The sequence below is a fragment of the Archocentrus centrarchus genome, chromosome 4, assembly GCF_007364275.1.
Source record: "Archocentrus centrarchus isolate MPI-CPG fArcCen1 chromosome 4, fArcCen1, whole genome shotgun sequence".
Lineage (NCBI taxonomy): Eukaryota > Metazoa > Chordata > Actinopteri > Cichliformes > Cichlidae > Archocentrus > Archocentrus centrarchus.
The window spans coordinates 28299186-28318025 of record NC_044349.1 but is presented as its reverse complement, the minus strand read 5'-3'; the positions used below and the strand labels follow the sequence as shown (position 1 = coordinate 28318025).

The 18840-nt window shown below is 38.8% G+C and overlaps 1 protein-coding gene across 1 annotated transcript; it reads left to right on the top strand.

The window, feature by feature from the left end:
• Positions 1–318: 318 nt before the first annotated feature.
• LOC115779195 (protein-glutamine gamma-glutamyltransferase K-like) lies at positions 319–16962 on the top strand. The gene is made up of 14 exons (XM_030727717.1): positions 319–395; positions 6619–6857; positions 6952–7143; positions 10837–11088; positions 11811–11929; positions 12011–12118; positions 12907–13084; positions 13182–13320; positions 13709–13901; positions 14357–14510; positions 14631–14915; positions 16066–16226; positions 16316–16452; positions 16551–16962. The coding sequence occupies exons 2-14, from the start codon at positions 6620–6622 to the stop codon at positions 16711–16713; spliced, it is 2319 nt and encodes a 772-aa protein (XP_030583577.1). The 5' UTR covers positions 319–395; position 6619; the 3' UTR covers positions 16714–16962.
• The last annotated feature ends 1878 nt before the right edge of the window (positions 16963–18840 follow it).

The window sequence follows — 18840 nt, the reverse complement described above, 5'->3', positions numbered from 1 at the left end:
TCCTCACCGTCTTACCAAGGATTAACCTTTTTCATGTCACAGTGGGTAAGGCACAGATGAAAATATGTGGAAAAGCTGTTTAGATTTGACTCAATAGCAATAACATAGAAACATTATCAGTTTTTGAATGATTAATCTGATATCCTTTATAGCAAGTGTGACAAGACAAGAAAATGTATTTTTTCCCACGATATTTAAAAGGCTGCTTGTGCTGATTCTTGGCCTGCAGAAATTTCCAGTCTGACTGTTGCATGTTCAGCAGAAAGGCGTGTCTCCACAGTCTTAGACAAGTATTTAAAGCAGCTCTGAAATTGTTTAGGAACGACAAAGCCAGAGCGAAGAGACAATTTCTCCCTCCAGTCTGCACTGTCACATTTCTTCTCGAAGTGAACTGAGTGAGTCTGAATTCTGTACTGCCTGTATAGCTCTGCTGTATATACAGTGTGACAGTGGTTTATACTCTGTGTTGCTAACAGTGTTCACTGTATTTAACTCACATTCATTAAGATGTTCTTCTGAGCATTAGATTTATTCCCTTGTAATTCATTTAAGGGAACAGGAGTCTGTCTCTAACACACTTTTGATTTGCTGCCTCACTTGTGATGTCAGGATTAGTGTAGCTGCTAATAAAAAGGTCTGCTGACATTTCTGTTTCTTGCATGATTAATGCTTACTATCAATACTAATATACTATAGTATCTATCTATCTATCTATCTATCTATCTATCTATCTATCTATCTATCTATCTATCTATCTATCTATCTATCTATCTATCTATCTATCTATCTATCTATCTATCTATCTATCTATCTATCTATCTATCTATCATTTACATCACTGGATTTATCTTCACAAGGATGCTTTCCTCAAAAATATATCTGTATACTGTAAATATCATGATTATGATTTACAGTAGCATCTTAATAGTTGTTAGACATGCCAAATCATGTGTAACAATTCAGTAAATACAGTGTTAATTTCCTGTGATTTCCTAAAGCAAACTAGACATCAGAGCCTCTCTTTGTGCTGTAAAATGAATGACCCTCTGCTCAAAGAGGTCATGAATGCAGCTGAGGGACGTCTGCTGGATCCTAAAGGAGAAGTCCCAGCTTTAACGAATAGCACTTTGTTACATCTGCTGCTAAAGGCACGAGAGTAAACTGAGAGTCTGACATTTGATTATCATATCATCACTCTGATTCGTTATAGTGTAAAACAGGGGAGTAATAAGTGATGACAGTCAACTGTATCCTTCTCACTGCTAGGCAGCTTCCTCAAAGTTCATAACCGTCTTATCTCACGGAGCAGCACAAACAGTTTAGGGTGGACAGTATTTAAGAATTTATTTAATATACTGTCGCAGTTTTTTGTGTTTTCTGAGATAATCTGCAAGCAGACTGATCTCAGCTCTATCTATCCTGGCTTTCACCTCAACCTGCAATATTTTTGGCACTCAGTCAGGGTCTGTGTGAGGAGCTTCATATAACTAACGTAATTTTTAGCTAGTCTACTGACGTGAGCCGTTCATCAGACTGAAATTGACTAACATGGATTGCCAACAAATGGCATGATAGTGTAGAGGTCAGCACAGTCACCCCAATAAGGTTCTGGGTTCAAGCTTGTTCTCTGCGTGGGAACAAGCTTTGGGTTCTCTTTGGGGAAGTCTACACAGACATTCATATTAGTTTCAGTGGTGATACGAAATTGGCCATAGGTGTGGGGGTGAGCTTGAATGTTTGTTTATCTGAGCTACACCCCTGTGAGCAAGATGGGTGACCTGTTCAGGGTGCATAAGAAAATGGATGGATGTCCAAAAAATATGTTGCACATTTTATATATTGATGCGTAGCTGTGAGATCCCTTAACCAAATTTTACAGAACAGAATAGTTCATCACAAAAAAATGGGCTGAAAGTCTCTTCAGTTTCTGTAAACAAGAATGAAAACAGTGCTGATGGTCAGTATTGAAGTCAGTCTTGAGCACTCTTATATTTATATTTTTTTATTTTTATCATGTGTTTGTACTTATTTGGTTAGAAAATTACTTCAACAGTTTTACATTCTTTATGTGAACATTGTGTGCACATTGTTTAGTTAAGTTGTTTTCAGTCGGCAGTCTGCCAGTAGTAAACATGACGCACAATCCCAACTTGGGTGGAGGTGTTTTGTCACCACTGTTGCGTCTCCTTGCAAATTATTGCAATTTATTCTACTGTCTCAGCTTCTTTGCATGTGAATAATGAGTGAAATCACTGTGAGACTTGTTATTGCTTCATCTGAACCTGTTTGGTGAAAATGAAACGGTCACTGATGCTGAGGAATGTAAACTGGGGTTGGGAAAGGCTTTCATATGGTTTATAGTGTTTCTGTGGAAGAAGAAAACTGTGCGAGACAAATCGGCATGAGGTGAGCAAAACAGAGACAAAGAGAGAGGAGAAATGTGATGGATCTAGTTCACCTGAGAAATGTGCTGTAATGTGTGTTGCTAAGAGGTGACAAACACACGTTTTTATCTCCATACAAAAACTGTAAATAATTTAATTTCTCTTTCATTGCACAGTTGAATAAAAGCATGTGTTCAGTTCCCCAGAGAACCACCTGAATGCTTTCACACACTCAGAAATCAGATTCAGTAATTCAGCTTCAGTGGATCAGCTCCAGATGTCTCCTATTGCAGAGTCAAAACAGCCCTGATTCTTGCCGAGGGGGATCATTCCTAATGCATACACTACACTGAACACTGTAGTTTAAAGATTTATAGTAGACTGGGCTGTATAACACTATCAAAACACACTTTTGAGTTTTTCCTTGAGAATAAATCAGTGATTCATAAGCGAAGGGATGAAAGGTACTTCTGCAGTTGTCAGTGTGTATAGGCAGCACGGTGGCGTAGTGGTTAGCACTGCTGCCTCACAGTTAGAATACCATCTGGAAGGCCTGGGTTCGATTCCACCTTGGCCCATGCCTCTCCCTCTCTGTGTGGAGTTTGCATGTTCTCCCCGTGCTTGCGTGGGTTTCCTCCGGGTACTCCGGTTTCCTCCCACTTTCCAAAGACATGCACTTACTGGGGTTAGGTTAATTGGCTAATCTAAATTGCCCATAGGTATGAATGTGAGTGTGAAAGGTTGTCTGTCCCTCTGTGTTGGCCCTGCAACAGGCTGGCGACCTGTTCAGGGTGTACCCTGCCTCTCGCCCTATGACAGCTGGGATAGGCTCCAGCCCCCCCGCGACCCTTAACAGGATGTGCGGAAGTGAATGGATGGATGGATGGATGGATATATATATATACATACATACACAACAGGTACTTCATTAGGTACACCTTCCTAGGACTGGGTTGGATCCCTTTTGCCTTCAGAACTGCCGCACTCCTTCATGGCAAACAGTATGTTCAACAAGGTGCTGGAAACACTCCTCAGAGATTTTGGTCCAGGCTGACCGGACAGCATCATGGTGTTGCTACAGATTTGCTGACATGATGTAAATCTTCCATTCCTGCACGTCCTAAAGGTGGTCTATTGGTGCTCAGTGAACTCATGTTCAAGAAACTAGTTTGAGGTGTTTTGAGCTTTATTATTCTGCTTGAAGCAGCCATCAGAAAATGGGTAGACTGTGGTCATAAAGGGATGGACTGTGGCATTTACAAATGCTCAGCTGATATTAACAGGTATCAAGAAAAAATCCCCCACACCATGACCCCACCAGCAGCAGCCTGAATTGTTGATGCAAGGCAAGATAGCTCCACGCTCAATCATGTGGTTTTCTCCTAGCCTTAGTTTCCTGTTCTTAGCTGACAGAAGTGGCACTCAGTGTGTCCTTCTGCTACTGTAGCCCATCTGCTTTAAGGTTTGACGTTCTTATGAATACGTTGGTTTGTAACAAGTGGTTGTTTGAGTTACTTTTGCCTTGAGTTGCCTTTTTCTTCCAAGCTGGTAGCTTGAAGCAGTCTGTGAATGTGTAGGTCTGGAAGATGCAGAGTAAATAAAATAAAACTGATAATAACTTTGATTTGATAAAAAAAAAAATCCACATAGGGCATCCTCACAATCTAACTGCCAGCTATAAAATCTTTTAAATAAATTAAAGGGTGACAAAGCTGGATAAATTAAGTGAATGGCCCAAAACTGGAAACCTGAAGATAAATGTTTCAGAATATGGATGGATAAATAAAAATTATTTAAATGGATTGCATTTTATCCAGCAGTTATTTTAATAAAATGTCTAAATGAAAAGTACTGCAAAAGGTAATGGATATTCTTATTATTTAAAACTAGAGGTTCAGTTGTTGAAATGGCTAAATTGAAATCACTGAATAGAACACATATGTCACATATGATCTCTGACCTTTAAGGTCATTAGATTGATCTGGAGGTCAATTTGATAAATATGCTTTATAAAGCTATTTTAAAATGTTTATTACTGCCATTTTTTTTTTTTTTTGCATTGACAACATATAGACATATATAGAAGGATATACGAGGTTTTCAAAATATGAAATTATAGTTTACAACTAAATATCAGGTCACATTTGATCTCTGATCTCACTTTTACATTTCAAGTTGACCCCAGATATATATGTGTGTATGTATATATATATATATATATGTGTGTATATATATATATATATGTGTGTATATATATATATATATATATATATATATATATATATATATATATATATATATATATATATATATATATATATATATATATATATATATATGTATGCCTGGTTAGTTAGAAATATACTTTGTATAATATTATATCAGCTCATCAATTATTGATGTCCAGTTATTTACAAATCCGTACCTATTATCCATTACCTAGTCCTACATAATCTTTGTGTAATCACAGTAAGCATCTGGCATGCTGCCCTTATCTGATTTTTACTGCACTGGAAACTTCTATAAACTAAATACAATGCGCTCCCCTTAAATACCTCCCAGAGAGTGTGCTGCCTTGGTGGAGGTTTGCACTCTGTGATGGGAAAATTACCAAAGTCCATGAGACACGATAGACTCAGTTCAGGCTTTTTATTCTTGCAAAGGGAGCAGTTACATTGAGCACTGCATTCTGCAAGTGTTCCCTGAGGAAGTCTCACAGAGCACTTTTATACATGTGATTACACATAAGGTGCTTTGACCTTTTACAAAGAAATGAGAACAGACAAAGAAAAACCTCAGCCGGTTTCTGTTTCTTCCTGGAAAACAAGTCATAAACTCTTCTCTGTAGCTAAATAAAAATATTTATATCGTATAACCTTTAACAAGCTGACATTAGTATAACCTTTCGCTTCTTTACCATCTACACTGTAAAAAAAAAAACCCCTGAAATTTAACAGAATATATGTTCCTGTCATTTTGACACTTGAAATATCAATAAATTCACGAAAACACACCGTGAGTTAACATGTCTAAATGACCTGTGAATAAACACAATTATTTTCATGTTTTCACAGGAAATCCATTATTTTTCCACACACATATGGAGCAACATAATTTCACAGATGTGTCATATTTATTTTAAAGCTAAAACTGTTAAATTCTAGTTTATTGATGTAAATAAACATCTGAAATATGATGCATTGAGTGCATAATGACACAAAAAATGTCTGTAATTTCACGTGGATTTGTTAAATAACTGATACGTCGTGTCATTATGGAAGTTCATCTGGGAGAGCACCGAGGCATTCCCAGGCCAGCTGAAAGATATCACCTCTCCGGTGTGTCCTGGGTCTGCTCTTGTGTGAGTTGTTCCGGCCCCTGGGGCAGACCCAGGACACGCTGGAGAGATCATAATTTTGTAATTTTCTAATCGAATTTTTCTGGCGCCCCAGCTGCCAGAATATTTTAGTGATTTGGTGAGATGTTTTTTTTTTTTTAACTGTGTATCAACAACAAGGTACACAAATGGGAAACTCAGACAAGAGTCAGACTGAAATCAGATGTTATTGTCACACTTCTGCTTATTCTTAGATAAAGAAAGTACATTCGATACAGAGCAACTTCTGATAGGTCATGCAAGGTTTCCTAGACAACTTATGCAGCAATTCATATGAGCATGATCATTATAACTATTATAACTGACTATTTTTCTAACAGAGTCCTTTCTGTATTTATAATACTTTCTTGTCAGTCCCGAGGTAGCACACTTCTGCCTGATAGTATTAAAATGTAGTTTCAATCTGCTTTTTCTTTCTTTTTTGTGCCTGTTTTGTGATATTCATATTAAAGGACTTAAATCAGTAATCCCTCTCTTTGAATCAAAAACGTGATGCATAGAAGCCATCAGTAATGAGCCTGTGAGCTTAGATCACAAGATACTGTTGATTAGAAGGATTCAAATTACCATGAAACTCAGCTGCACAGTTGATGAAAAGACCTTTCATTTGTTTGTTCGAAGTAACTGGACAGTGGATTACCTTTTAGATCACTTACTGTGGTACTTTAATCAGATGTGACATTTATGAGACATCCTTTATATATCTTCAAAAGAATATATGAATAGCAGTATTTGTAATGGCTGGGGTGTTAACTCTTATTAAAATTAAAACTATAGATTTCCTAATTTTGCTTGTCTGTGTGCATTTCCTTTTTTTTGTCTGGATTTTTTCTTCAGGATGCGTACAGTAGGTCGCTTTCCATCGGTCACTCTTGGATTTGGGGATGACACAGAGAAAGAAAAAGACCCACCAAAGGAAAACACAGTAAAAAAACAAAATGCATGGCTGCGTAAGTTCTGCCCGTGCTGCCGTCACGCCGATGATGAGATCACAGACACTGAAATCACAGGGGTTGATGACGGGGATAAGGATGAAGGAGAAAAGAAACCTGTGACTGGTGACAAAGAGCTTGAAGGTGACTGAAGAACCCATATATGCATTATTTATCAAAAAATTAAATGCCAGTCAAGCATGATATACATAAACGTGTCGCATCTTTGTCTTTATAGAACTCCTTCTAAAAGTGAAATCAATAGACCTCATGAAAAGCAAATCAGGGGAGAATCGCACTGAGCATCACACACATCCCTACAACAGTGATCATTTAATCATCCGCAGAGGGCAGAGCTTCCAGATGTGGATAACCTTGTCCCGACCTTTCAACCCCAGCTCTGATGAGATTCATCTGGACTTTAAAACAGGTTTGTGAGAAGTGACTGGAGACTTTATATATATATATATATATATATATATATATATATATATATATATATATATATATATATATATATATATATATATATATATATATATATATAATGAACAGGATCCAGACTGGTGCTGTGCTGATGTGTGGAGAGCCTGTGAGTGGAGCTAAATGGCTTCTTTCTTTTTTTTTGCATGCATGCACTTCAAGACAAAAAAGTCCCTTTTTTAATTTTTGCAGTTACAGAGCTGATCATATGTCTGAACTGAAAAGAAACTACATGAAATGAACTGAAATAATGCCATAAATTCATTTTCCTTACAGGGGAGCCAGTCCTGCCCATAGAACATTATAATGGATGCTCTTGGTCACTTAAGGATTAAGTTAAGCATTTTTTTTGTCCAGCAGTATCTTGACTAGCAAGATGCATCCATAACTCAGATCATTTTACTTCTCAAATTATTAAATTAAAATGACTCCAGAATACATATAAAACAATCTTAAGAGGTCCAGTTTGGTGACTTGAATTAGTCTAGCTTGTCACTATCAGCTACAGCTGCCTGTGTTATCTGAAGTCAAGTCATGGTTGTAGCAGGAGAATCCAAACAGGTGATTTATTAAAAAAAAAAAAAAAAGACAGTTATCTCATGAGAGTTGGAGTCTAATTCTTAAAACGGATTTTCCTGTTATGTTCACATCTCGTATCATTTTTAAGCTGTCTGTGTGTTGAGGACAGGCCTGCATACATGTGTGAAACAGACACTCATAGATATATAGGGAGGCTGTGATGGGGAAGGGGATTTTTTAGTTCCAATTGCTATGGTAACAGTTCGGGTTGCTATGGTCCTGAAAGCACGTTTTACAGATGCAGTCTTCAGTCCCGCTGATACTAGAGATCCCTTCTACCGACAATTCGCTATCAGTGCTGCCACTACCAGCTGTATGAGCCTCGGCTGCCACCTGTTTACCCGCTGTGCATGTCTTTCTCTGCACACAGCCAAAGAGAACTGAATGCTGTCAGACAAGGAGCACCAATATAGATCTTACAATTACAGCTGTGTGTGATAACAAGTTAGGGACACTTAAGAAGAATAATCACAGTGTTGCTGTTACAGAAAGGGTGTGCATCTGTACTAGGAAGGAAAATGTGAATTTCTGTCCTGTGCTTTTTAATGCACTGTTTAATAATTTGTTTTGTAAATAAAGAGAGAATAATAATATAATTGTTTTACTTAGAGAAAAAAAAACTATTATCCTAACCTATTTTATCCATAATCTGAGACCAAAACAACAGCAACATTTATTGTAAACACTAATTTAAAAAGCCATCTGTAGTAGCAGCAATAAGCAGGAGAACAAAAGCAGCTGAGGATAATGCCAGTTTTTCATGCTTTTGAAAACCATGCCACCCCTCTCCAGAGCGACACTGCATTTCAAAATAAATTGCTTAACAGGAATGTGCCTTTTTCCCCCTCATAACTCTATGCTTACAGTACCCCGTACTGAGTCCAGACACTGTATTCCCAGGCACACGAGAGAAACAGCACAGCCTATAACAACACATAAATAACAGCGTTTTAGGTGAAGGAGTGCTGAATGCTCTGATTTTGTGATTCTGAAGCCCTGCAAAAAAAAAAATTAAAAAAAATTAGAGTCAGTAATTTTCATCACACCTGAGAGAATGAAAGTGTCAGGCACAGTTAACTGCATGCTGACAGCTTTGTTTTGTTTTTTCTTGAGCTGAAAATATAGTTTGTTTGGTTTTTGTCTTGTTTTGTTTTTACTGTAAAGTAGATAAAAGGCCTAGCAGTAAACCCAGAAAAACAAAACCGTCACTGCTCCCTGGAAGCACCAGATCTCAGGACGTTATGCCTATCAGATGATATCTAATATATAATATATTTGCTATAAGAACATTTGGTATTTGGACTGTAGGGATGTGTGTGTGTGGAAAGCTCACTGAGTTTCTAGGAATAGTTTCCATTTGTAGCTTAGAGGCTTTAGCCAGCGGCTGTTTAGTGTTGCTTTGCAGTAGAATAGAAGCAGAGGTGAACTGTGTGCAGTGGGAAATTATGAACCAAAAATACAAAATGAAAGTATAACAGTGTCAAGTTGTGGTAGTTACTGGTCAATTCTGAGTGAACTCTTCAACGTTAATCTTAATTATTTTATTTATTTTTGCTCATTTATTCTCAGAGATTGACTGTAATTGTAGTATTTTTGAGCACTGGTATAATTTCTATCCAAATTATTAAGCATTAGCCACAGAAAACAAAAGGCTTCATCGGCTGAGCTCCTTGAATACCTGCTGTACATTAATATTTATCAGAGTTAACAGCTTGTCAAAGCATAGAGGAGACTTACTCATTTTCAGCTCCATATTTTGATCATAGTTCAAAAAAATGTATCTTATCATGCGCCTTGTTGAGGCCCTACAGTTCGTCCTCTGTTTGAAAGAAGAAAAAGTGCTGTTTTAACTCTGCTCCCTTTAGGGTCCACTTCCGTTTAAGCCAGCTTTCTTCTGATTGGCAGCTCCTTGAAAACAGAAGGTTTAAACAGCATGTGGGAGGGGCTTCTGTGTCTAAAGCCAGAGCTGTGTCCCTTTCTCTTTGTCTTTCTTTCTTTAAGGGAAAAGGATAAAGGTTTCCCTAAAGCAGGGTTGTAGTGTATAGTAGTTGACGCTGGCTTAAAGTGCTCAGTGTGTAGTTAATGGTCAGTTCTGTAGGCTCCCTTTAGTACATGCTTTGTCCATGTTAATGGACTTGCCAGAAAGCCCATCTTTATCACTCAGGCTTGTGATGCACAGCTGCTGCTTTGCTGTCAGCCAGTAACTCATTATGCTGTCCTGGCATCTCCGGTCTGTTTGTTTTTTCCCCTCCTTCTTGGTCACCATAATGCAGAAGCAGCTACATTTTTGTTAACAATGGCTGTTTCACCCATTTAGTTCATGCCTTTGCTAGCCACTTTCGATTTCTTTTGTCACACACAATCAGCGGCCTCTCTGTCCATGACTGAATCAGATAAACATCAGGGTGAAACTGGAGAACAGCAAATCAGTTCTGTTAAGGCAGGTGAAAAAACAGCCAAGACAAGGTCACACCCACTGAGGATAGAGAGTGACAGCCTTGGAAAGTTATTTTCCACAATCACTTTAGAGGGACAGTTCCTTAATGTGACAACAAATTGAACAATTCAGATGTCTGCACAGTTGGAAATTGTGAGTTTATATAGTACAGAAAAGACTGTGCTTTGTTTGTTGTCTTTGAAGATCAGGGCTTCTTTTGATGGCGATGAAGCCTTACAGTAACTTCAAAAGTCAAGACAATACATTAACACTGAAGCTGAAAAAGGGGAGACTTTTACAGTACAGCTGCACTGAGATCAAATGCTGTCGCACAAGGTGTGTGTGTGTGTGTGTGTGTGTGTGTGTGTGTGTGTGTGTGTGTGTGTGTGTGTGTGTGTGTGTGTGTGTGTGTGTGTGTGTGTGTGTGTGCACCAGGATAGTGTGTTCTTTGTTTTTTTTCCTACTGTATTCAGCTTCTATTAATCAAGCATACCCTATAAGCTTGGAATGCAGGTGTGGTCTTAAGGGAGAGATATCATCCATCAAAAAAAGCACAGTAACTGTTTGGGCATGTTATGAATAACAGCCAGTAACACTTTTTTTTCTCCTTCCTTTTTCACTAAGGGCCACTGCCAGCAGTGGCAAAGGGAACTCATATAATCATCCCACTGGTGAAGACATTGGAGGGCAATGGCTGGGAGGCTGCTGTTGTGAAACAGGAGGACAAAAAGATAAAGCTGGTAGTGAATTCTCCACCCACAGCAGTCATTGGCCGATACCAACTCACGGTGGAAACAAATAATAATCACGGCCGGTCCATTTCCACACCTGACCCTGCCAATGACATCTACATGTTGTTCAACCCCTGGTGTGCAGGTAAACATGAGGGCTGCTTTATCTACATCTCACGCTTAATTTATACTTTACTTGCATTTCTCTCTTACCTATAATTTTAATACAGAAGGATGGCAAAGAACTGGTTAATTTTTATTTGCATAAAGTGGTAGACTCATCACTTTTGCTGCTACTGTGCATTGTACAAAATAGAATCCTCTAAGTCTTTGATAGGTGTAACATATTCATGTTAAGGAGATGCTGGTGTGAGGATTTACTTGCCAGTCCTCCTTTTGTCTGTTCAGCCTTTTCTTTTCACACTGTAGTGAGCATTTTCCAAAAGTACCACACTTTTTCTTTAAAATGATGCCCTACAAGGAAATGACACATCATGTCCTCAACGACATGACAACTTCTGAATCACTCAAAAGTCCCGTACAGATTTTACAAGCTTTTTAATCTTCACAAGGCTTCAGCTGTGTTCACCATCATTTCCAAAACCATGTGTAGGAGGTACGCTTATACAACATGCACAGTACGGATGTATCCTTGTCATGAATTCAAAGTAAATCCCCACAGATCCTCGGCCTTCAAGAATGACTCACACAGTTTAAAAAAAGAAATTTTAGGATGGCAAAAATACCATGAAATTGTGGTAGAAAAGAAACCAAATTAGAAGATATAGCCTACTGGTAGAGGCCATACTTGAGCGTGATCTCATGTTATTTCCAGTTAAAAAGTGGGTTTTTGCTACTTTCTATCAGATGACACTGTGTTCATGGATTCTGAAGATGAAAGGCAGGAGTACATCCTAAATGACACTGGACGAATCTACTATGGCACAAAGGACCAAATTGGAGCGAGGACATGGAACTACGGACAGGTGACTGATCTCTGAATCTTAATGTTTAATGAACAAGCTGAGCGGTAAAAACTGACATGGTTTCCTCTCATTTGGTTTCAGTTTGATGATGGGATTCTTGCTGCTTGCCTCTTTGTCATGGAAAAGAGTGGAACTGCTCCATCTGGTTGGGGTGACCCAGTTAATGTCGCTCGAATCTTCTCAGGAATGGTGAGCTGGCATCTTAACTACCTTTCATGATTGTTCTCTTTATAATATCGGATAATGTCGACGGAAACTAGCGCCATTGAGGTTACTAGTTTCCATCATTATACAACTGTACTCTTTATAAGGTTGACGAAACCTGAAGGTGTCACTTGGATGAAATGTTTCTCCCACTGAAAATGTTACATCCAGATGAACAGCATCAACTTTCTTGGATTACCATTTTTGGTACTATATAGATTGCAGTGAAATTTGTTGAGTCAAAATTACTATTAGTCCAATGTTTTGATTTAGGCAATGGCACTGGTGCTTAATAATGCTGTTTAATAATGCAAAACCATACTAAACCTCTGCTGCCAACATAACTTCTTGATGGTTTACTTTGGAGCATGGATACTGTATTTGCTAAAATTTCAGTTTTTGCAATAACAGGTAAAAGTATTGTCTGGATTATAGACTTGACAGTGTATAAAAGATTGATGCAGACAGCTTGATATCAGCCATTGGTTATTGACGTCTCATTGTGACTCCTCAAGCTGCACCCCTTTGTGTTTTGATGTGACAATCAAAAAGGCAAATCTCACTGAAGGGGCATGTCACAGTAATACAATGCAATTATTTATATTATAGTTTATATGAATTTTGTTAATTGGTTATTATATGGATCATCATTTGGAAAGTGAGCTTGATTTTTGGCATAAACTGCTTAATCACAATGAGAAAAGTAGAAAAAATAAATCAGTGGTAGATGTTGAAAATGATACAGTGCTTGAAACATTTCCTTCATTTCCTAGGTAAACTCCCCTGATGACCACGGTGTTTTGGAGGGAAACTGGTCAGGAGATTATTCAAATGGAACTTCTCCAACGGTGTGGAGTGGAAGTGTAGAAATCCTCAAGGAATACCATAAAAAGAGTGGAACTCCAGTTAAATATGGCCAGTGCTGGGTCTTTGCTGGTTTGGTCACGACAGGTGAGGGTTTTTTTTTTTTGCTTACAATGTGTCAATTTGATCTCCATATTTGTATGAAAACACATTAACCGCTCGTGTCTTAATTTCTTCCTTTCAGTTTCACGGTGTTTAGGTATTCCCTGCCGACCTGTGACCAACTTCAGCTCGGCTCATGACACAGACGTCTCACTGACAACAGATGTATACCTGGATGAGAACCTGGAGCCTATAGACCACCTCAATATGGACTCAATCTGGTATGATGTAATTATAACTTTAAAAAAAACTCACTAAGTTTTGCTGAATATTGAGTAATAGTTAAAAGCAACTATAATAAAGGTGTCTTTAAGTGATTTAGCCTAATATCTTAGGTCTGTCCTTTAAACTTATTATCGAACAACTGACCAATGTGTTGACTGTAGCTACAGCCTTTACTAGCATGGCACACATAAAGATGACAACATTAGCGCACGTGTCTTTATTTATACATTGAATGGCGGTTGGTTTACTTTATCACAGTGTGTTCACTGTTTTCATAAATCACACAGTACATGGTAGATTTCTGGAGAACTACAATCTTCACAGCTGCCTTTGCTATAACTCACAACATCCTCTAGTTTACCAACCATAAGTCTTTTTCTGAAGGAACTTCCATGTGTGGAACGACTGCTGGATGGCTCGTCCAGACTTACCTTCTGGCAATGGAGGCTGGCAGGCTGTTGACGCCACACCTCAAGAGACCAGCCAGGGCACCTACTGCTGTGGCCCCACTTCTCTTGCTGCTGTCCTCTACGGTCAGGTCTTCTTCAAATATGACACGCCTTTTGTGTTCGCTGAGGTTTGTGAAATAGTCTTCTTTCTTTTCTTGTGTCTTTTGTCCTGTTTCTTTCCCCTCAGCCCTAATCGGTCACGGCAGATGGCTGCCCCTCCCTGCCCCTGGTTCTGTCTGAGGTTTCTTCCTGTTAAAAGGGAGTTTTTCCTTCCCACTGTCGCCAATTGCTGCTCATAGGGGGTCGTTTTGACTGTTGGGTTTTTGCTGTTCTTATTTACCTCACAATACAAAGCGCCTTGAGGTGACTGTTTGTTGTGATTTGGCGCTATATGCATAAAATTGAATTGAATTGATTTCTTTATTGTACTGAAAGTTGCAAGACATATGGTATGGTACTGTACATGAGAAAAATGTGTACCGTATACTGATACAAATTCTTTTCGGCACAAATATGCATTTGGCAGTCGTTGCTTATTTTCTAACCCCATGTCTCTCTTACCCCAACTCATCTATATCTTCAGGTGAACAGTGATAAAATCTACTGGCAGAAGAAGGCAGATGGGACCTTCAGCCAAATATACAGTGAGAAAAATGTTGTGGGCCATTCCATCAGCACCAAAGCTGTTGGCTCTGATGAACGCAGCGATATCACACACCTTTACAAACATCTTGAAGGTATCATTAAATAAAAACAAACCCTCACATAACAACTTATTAGCACTCTTTCAGAAGAGGGTATGACTATTATTGTCGTGTAATTTATTGAATTAGCTCATTATTTTTTGTCATTCTCAGGCTCAGAAGCAGAACGCATTGCTGTAGAAACAGCATGTAGCTACGGCTCCAAAGCAAAAACATATTCACCTCCTACAGCACAAGATGTCTCTTTAGAAGTGACCGTGGATGGTGAGGGTCCTATAATGGGAAATGATGCAGAGCTGAAAATCACATTGAGAAACAGCAGTTCAGAGCAGCGCAGTGTCACTCTGCAGAGCCAGGTGTCAGTCATGTACTACACAGGTGTCAACAAGGCTACAATCAGAACCGACACAACAGATGTAGAAATACTTCCCAATGAAGGTGAGTGGAGTGGTTCATTTAGGGTCATTTTAATTCCATCAGCAGTATCACAAGGTTTATCTCACAAGCAAAATAAATCTTTTTTTTCTTCTGCTTAGTGGGGTCTGGTTTATAGTCCTGTTTCCCTCCAGTGCATCCAGCTATTCTGGGGTGTTGTCCTGGGTCTGCCCCAGGATCTATTGCCATTTAGATATGCCTGAAACACCTCATTTTGTAGAATCAGCAGCTTTCTATGACTGAGCTCCTCACCATATCTCTATGGGTGAGGCCAGACACCCTTTGAAAAAAGCCAGTTTTCCTTAGTATTATACTTAGATTTACTACCCACAACTTAGGAGGGTAGGAAGCCTTTGGGCTCATCTCTGTCTTTACCATTGCATCACCACAGATGTGACACTAATCTGCCAATCCACAGTCCATTCTTCCCCCAGTTGTGAACAAACCCCTGGATTACTTGAAATCCTCCACTCCAGAGAGAAACCTATCTCCAACCCAGAGTGGGCAATCTAGCCTATTCCAGCTGGCCTCAGACTTGGAGGTGCCCTTTGCTTTGAGCTGTGCACATAAATTGTGTCCATATAAGTTGTGAAAGTAAAGAATGACATCTAGGTGTACCGCCAGTGGAGTCCAACAACCATGGGGAACAAGGCTGATGCATTGCAGCTAATTCTTGATCTGGTTTTACAGGACCGAATGGCCTGTTACGACAGGTCTGACAGCACATACTGACAAGCTATTTGCCTTTTTCAAAACACATGTAGACTGGTGAGGCAAACTCCCATACAGCCTCTGGTATCCTTAAGATCCCATTGAGTAAGTCTTGCCCAATCAATGTGCAATAATGTAAAATTCTAAGCTTTAGAGATGCTGAATTAGAGATTTCTGATTATGGACAAAGAAAGCCAGGCAAGTTACTTCCTCTCACTTTAAGTTTTTGCTCAGCTAACTGACTGCTGCTGTTAAATGGAAAGCTAAACCTGATGGGTTTAGCTTTCCATTTAACAGACAGGTCTGAGTGGTAAATTCTTACTCTTGAAGAGAGTAGAGGTTTCTGACACAACTGCCACTCCTTCCACAGAGAAAAGCAAACATCTAAAAAGGTTTAAGTCTCCAGCAACACTTGTAGTATACTTACATCTCCTGTCTACAGATAAGATTCTGGAGTGGGCCCTGGACTACAAAACCTACAAGGACAAACTGACTGATCAGGCTGCCCTGATGCTTATAGTAACAGGCAGAGTCAAAGTAACACGACAGATCCTTGCTACCCAGTTCAGTTTCCGACTCAGGACCCCTGACCTCATCATAAAGGTAAGCCAATCAGGCAGTTATTACTGGAAAGAAGATTAAGATATAAATCTATATCTGACTTTGCTTTCTCTCTCTTTGCTGCCTAATAGCCAATCGGGAAGGCCGTGGTAGGACAGAAGATGTCAGTAGAGATTTCATTTACTAACCCACTGCCACAAGTGCTGACAGCAGTGATCTTCAGTGTGGAAGGACTGGGCCTTCTGAATGCTCGAAAGATAAATTATGGGTAAGGAGGAATAATATACAGTTTAAAAAAACAAAAAGAAAATCTTGTCTATCTTCCTCTTTTGTGATCGCTACTGTCATTTTCTGTCCTACCCTCAGAGATATTGGCAGCCACGCCTCTGTGTCTCTCACTGAGCAGTTTGTCCCCACCCTTTCTGGAACAAGAAAATTATTAGCTTCACTGCACTGCAAGCAGCTCACACAGGTCCATGGTGTGAGTGACATCGTTGTGGAGGAGAAAAGCAACGCCCCTGTACAGTGATTAGAAAATAGAACCACTGAGACTAAATGCTGACAGTTGTTTCCTTTATACAGGCATTGATTATGTTGATTATTTTTTCATATATATATATATATATAATTTTTTTTTCCTTCTGTATGATAAGCCAGTATTTATTTTCACAAAGCACAGTAATGATTTATTTGGAAATTACACCATTTAATAGCATGATGGTGTTTGTGGGATGTTACAGAAAATAGACTGTTTTTACTGTATGAAAACTAGTAATAACCTGCATAAAAATTCCTTTACAACTTAATGCGCAAGCTCTTGCTGCATGCTTCTACAACACAACGAACACAGCAACATCCACAAGACCTGTTTGGAATATGTTTTCTCTTGAGAAGATGTCCCCTGAAAAACCAGAATGAAGTTTTTATCCTGACTTTTTATGACATCTTCTGAATTCTATTGCAAATTTCATCATAACACTGTGACAAGCACTAAAGCTAGCACTGACATATATTGAACTAAATTATCAATTACTCACATTTCCTGCACTCATCTTGTGTGCTCATAGACTAAAAAAAAAAAGAAGCCAGACATCCAAATACTGAACATTGTTCAGCACCAACCAGTGCAATACATAGTCTACACACCACACAGGCAGTTCATGTTTACTGGAATTATGTAGTTACTATGATTGAGCTATAGTCTTTAGTACCACAGTGGTTGCAGAACTTCGACCAACTGGCAGCTTTAATAGAAGAGATGTAAAGGCTTGCTCAATATTATATTACCTGATTAATCCAATAGAGCTTTTATGGGATGAGATGGAGCAGATTCACATCCTGACAAATCCACAGCAACTGTGTGATGGTATCATGTCAATGTCACTTCAAAATCTGAGGAATGTTTCCAGCACCTTGTTGAATCTGTGCTATGAAAAAATTGAGGCAGTCCTAAAGGCAAACTTGGGTCCAACCTAGCAAGATGTAACTAATAAACTGTCTGGTTAGTATATATGCCAAGCAGATTTCTCACACACACACACACACACACACGCACACCAGAATGTACATTAGTCAGCCTTTAACTTGCAAGTGTAGTTGAAAAGTAAAAACTCAAAGTGGCGTGAACATGCTAAAGTGGACTATTTCCTGCTGTGAGCTGCATATGAGAAATTACAACTGTGGACATCTGCTGACTTTATTCCTTCAGATCATGTGTGGAAATGGACCTCAGGTTTTCATTTACTAGTTTTGTTTGTGGGATATCCAATCTGCCCTGATAGGTCAATATTAACTGTTATATAATAAGAAAAATACTTTCATCTGCTCCCTTCTGACATGGAAGTGCCACAGCCAGCAGCTCCACATGCTTTATTTGGCAGACTTTTACACCAGATGCGCTTCCTGATACAGCCCAAAGGAGGGTTGTGCCTCTAGCTGGAACTGAACCAGCAACCCTTCACTTGCCATGCAAGTGGGTAAACCACTACACTATGAAACTGTATAAAAAAATTAATATGAAAAGTCATGTGTTGCTGCCACTATTCCATATAAGACGTAGTGGCAGCAACACAAAACACAACTTTGAAGTAGATAAAGAAATAAATGCAATAAATACACTTTGGGGAAAAATCATATTCTATAAAACTGAGAAATAAATAATAAGATGAAAAATTCAGCATTACTTTTAGAAGTTATGTGTCCATTTAATTCTTTAGGTCTTATTGCACAGTTGTACTGTAATCACTGGTAGCCCCATATCCTGGTGTGTAAAATGAACATGCATGAAACAAGTGGTGAATATGTGTTTGAATTGCTCACCCACCGAAGAGCTTTTTAGTCTTTCTGAAAGTTTCATTGAGGGTTTTTGTTCGTTTGTTTTTTCACACTGAGATTTCTAAACCAACAAATAATACAGAAGGACGTCATTGATTGTTGCTATCCCTTTTTGCACAGACCTTCAGTATTTACGTCAAATTGTAATTTGTTAATTTGTTGCTGCTTACATATCAAATTATCCAAACAGATGAGGCAAAAAACAAATTAATCCCTCCACAGCTGAACTATTTGTAGGTGTTGACAAAGCCAACAGTAACTCCAGTTTTGTTGGAGTGTACTGTTTGCAGTGGTTCTAAAACATATCAAGTACAAGTGTTTG

Excerpts from the sequence above, each read along its gene's own strand:
- LOC115779195 (XM_030727717.1), top strand. The coding sequence starts at position 6,620 with ATGCGTACAGTAGGTCGCTTTCCATCGGTCACTCTTGGATTTGGGGAT. Across the intron at positions 12,119-12,906 it reads CTCGAATCTTCTCAGGAATG|GTAAACTCCCCTGATGACCA; the intron begins GTGAGCTGGCAT and ends TTCATTTCCTAG. Across the intron at positions 13,085-13,181 it reads TGCTGGTTTGGTCACGACAG|TTTCACGGTGTTTAGGTATT; the intron begins GTGAGGGTTTTT and ends TCTTCCTTTCAG.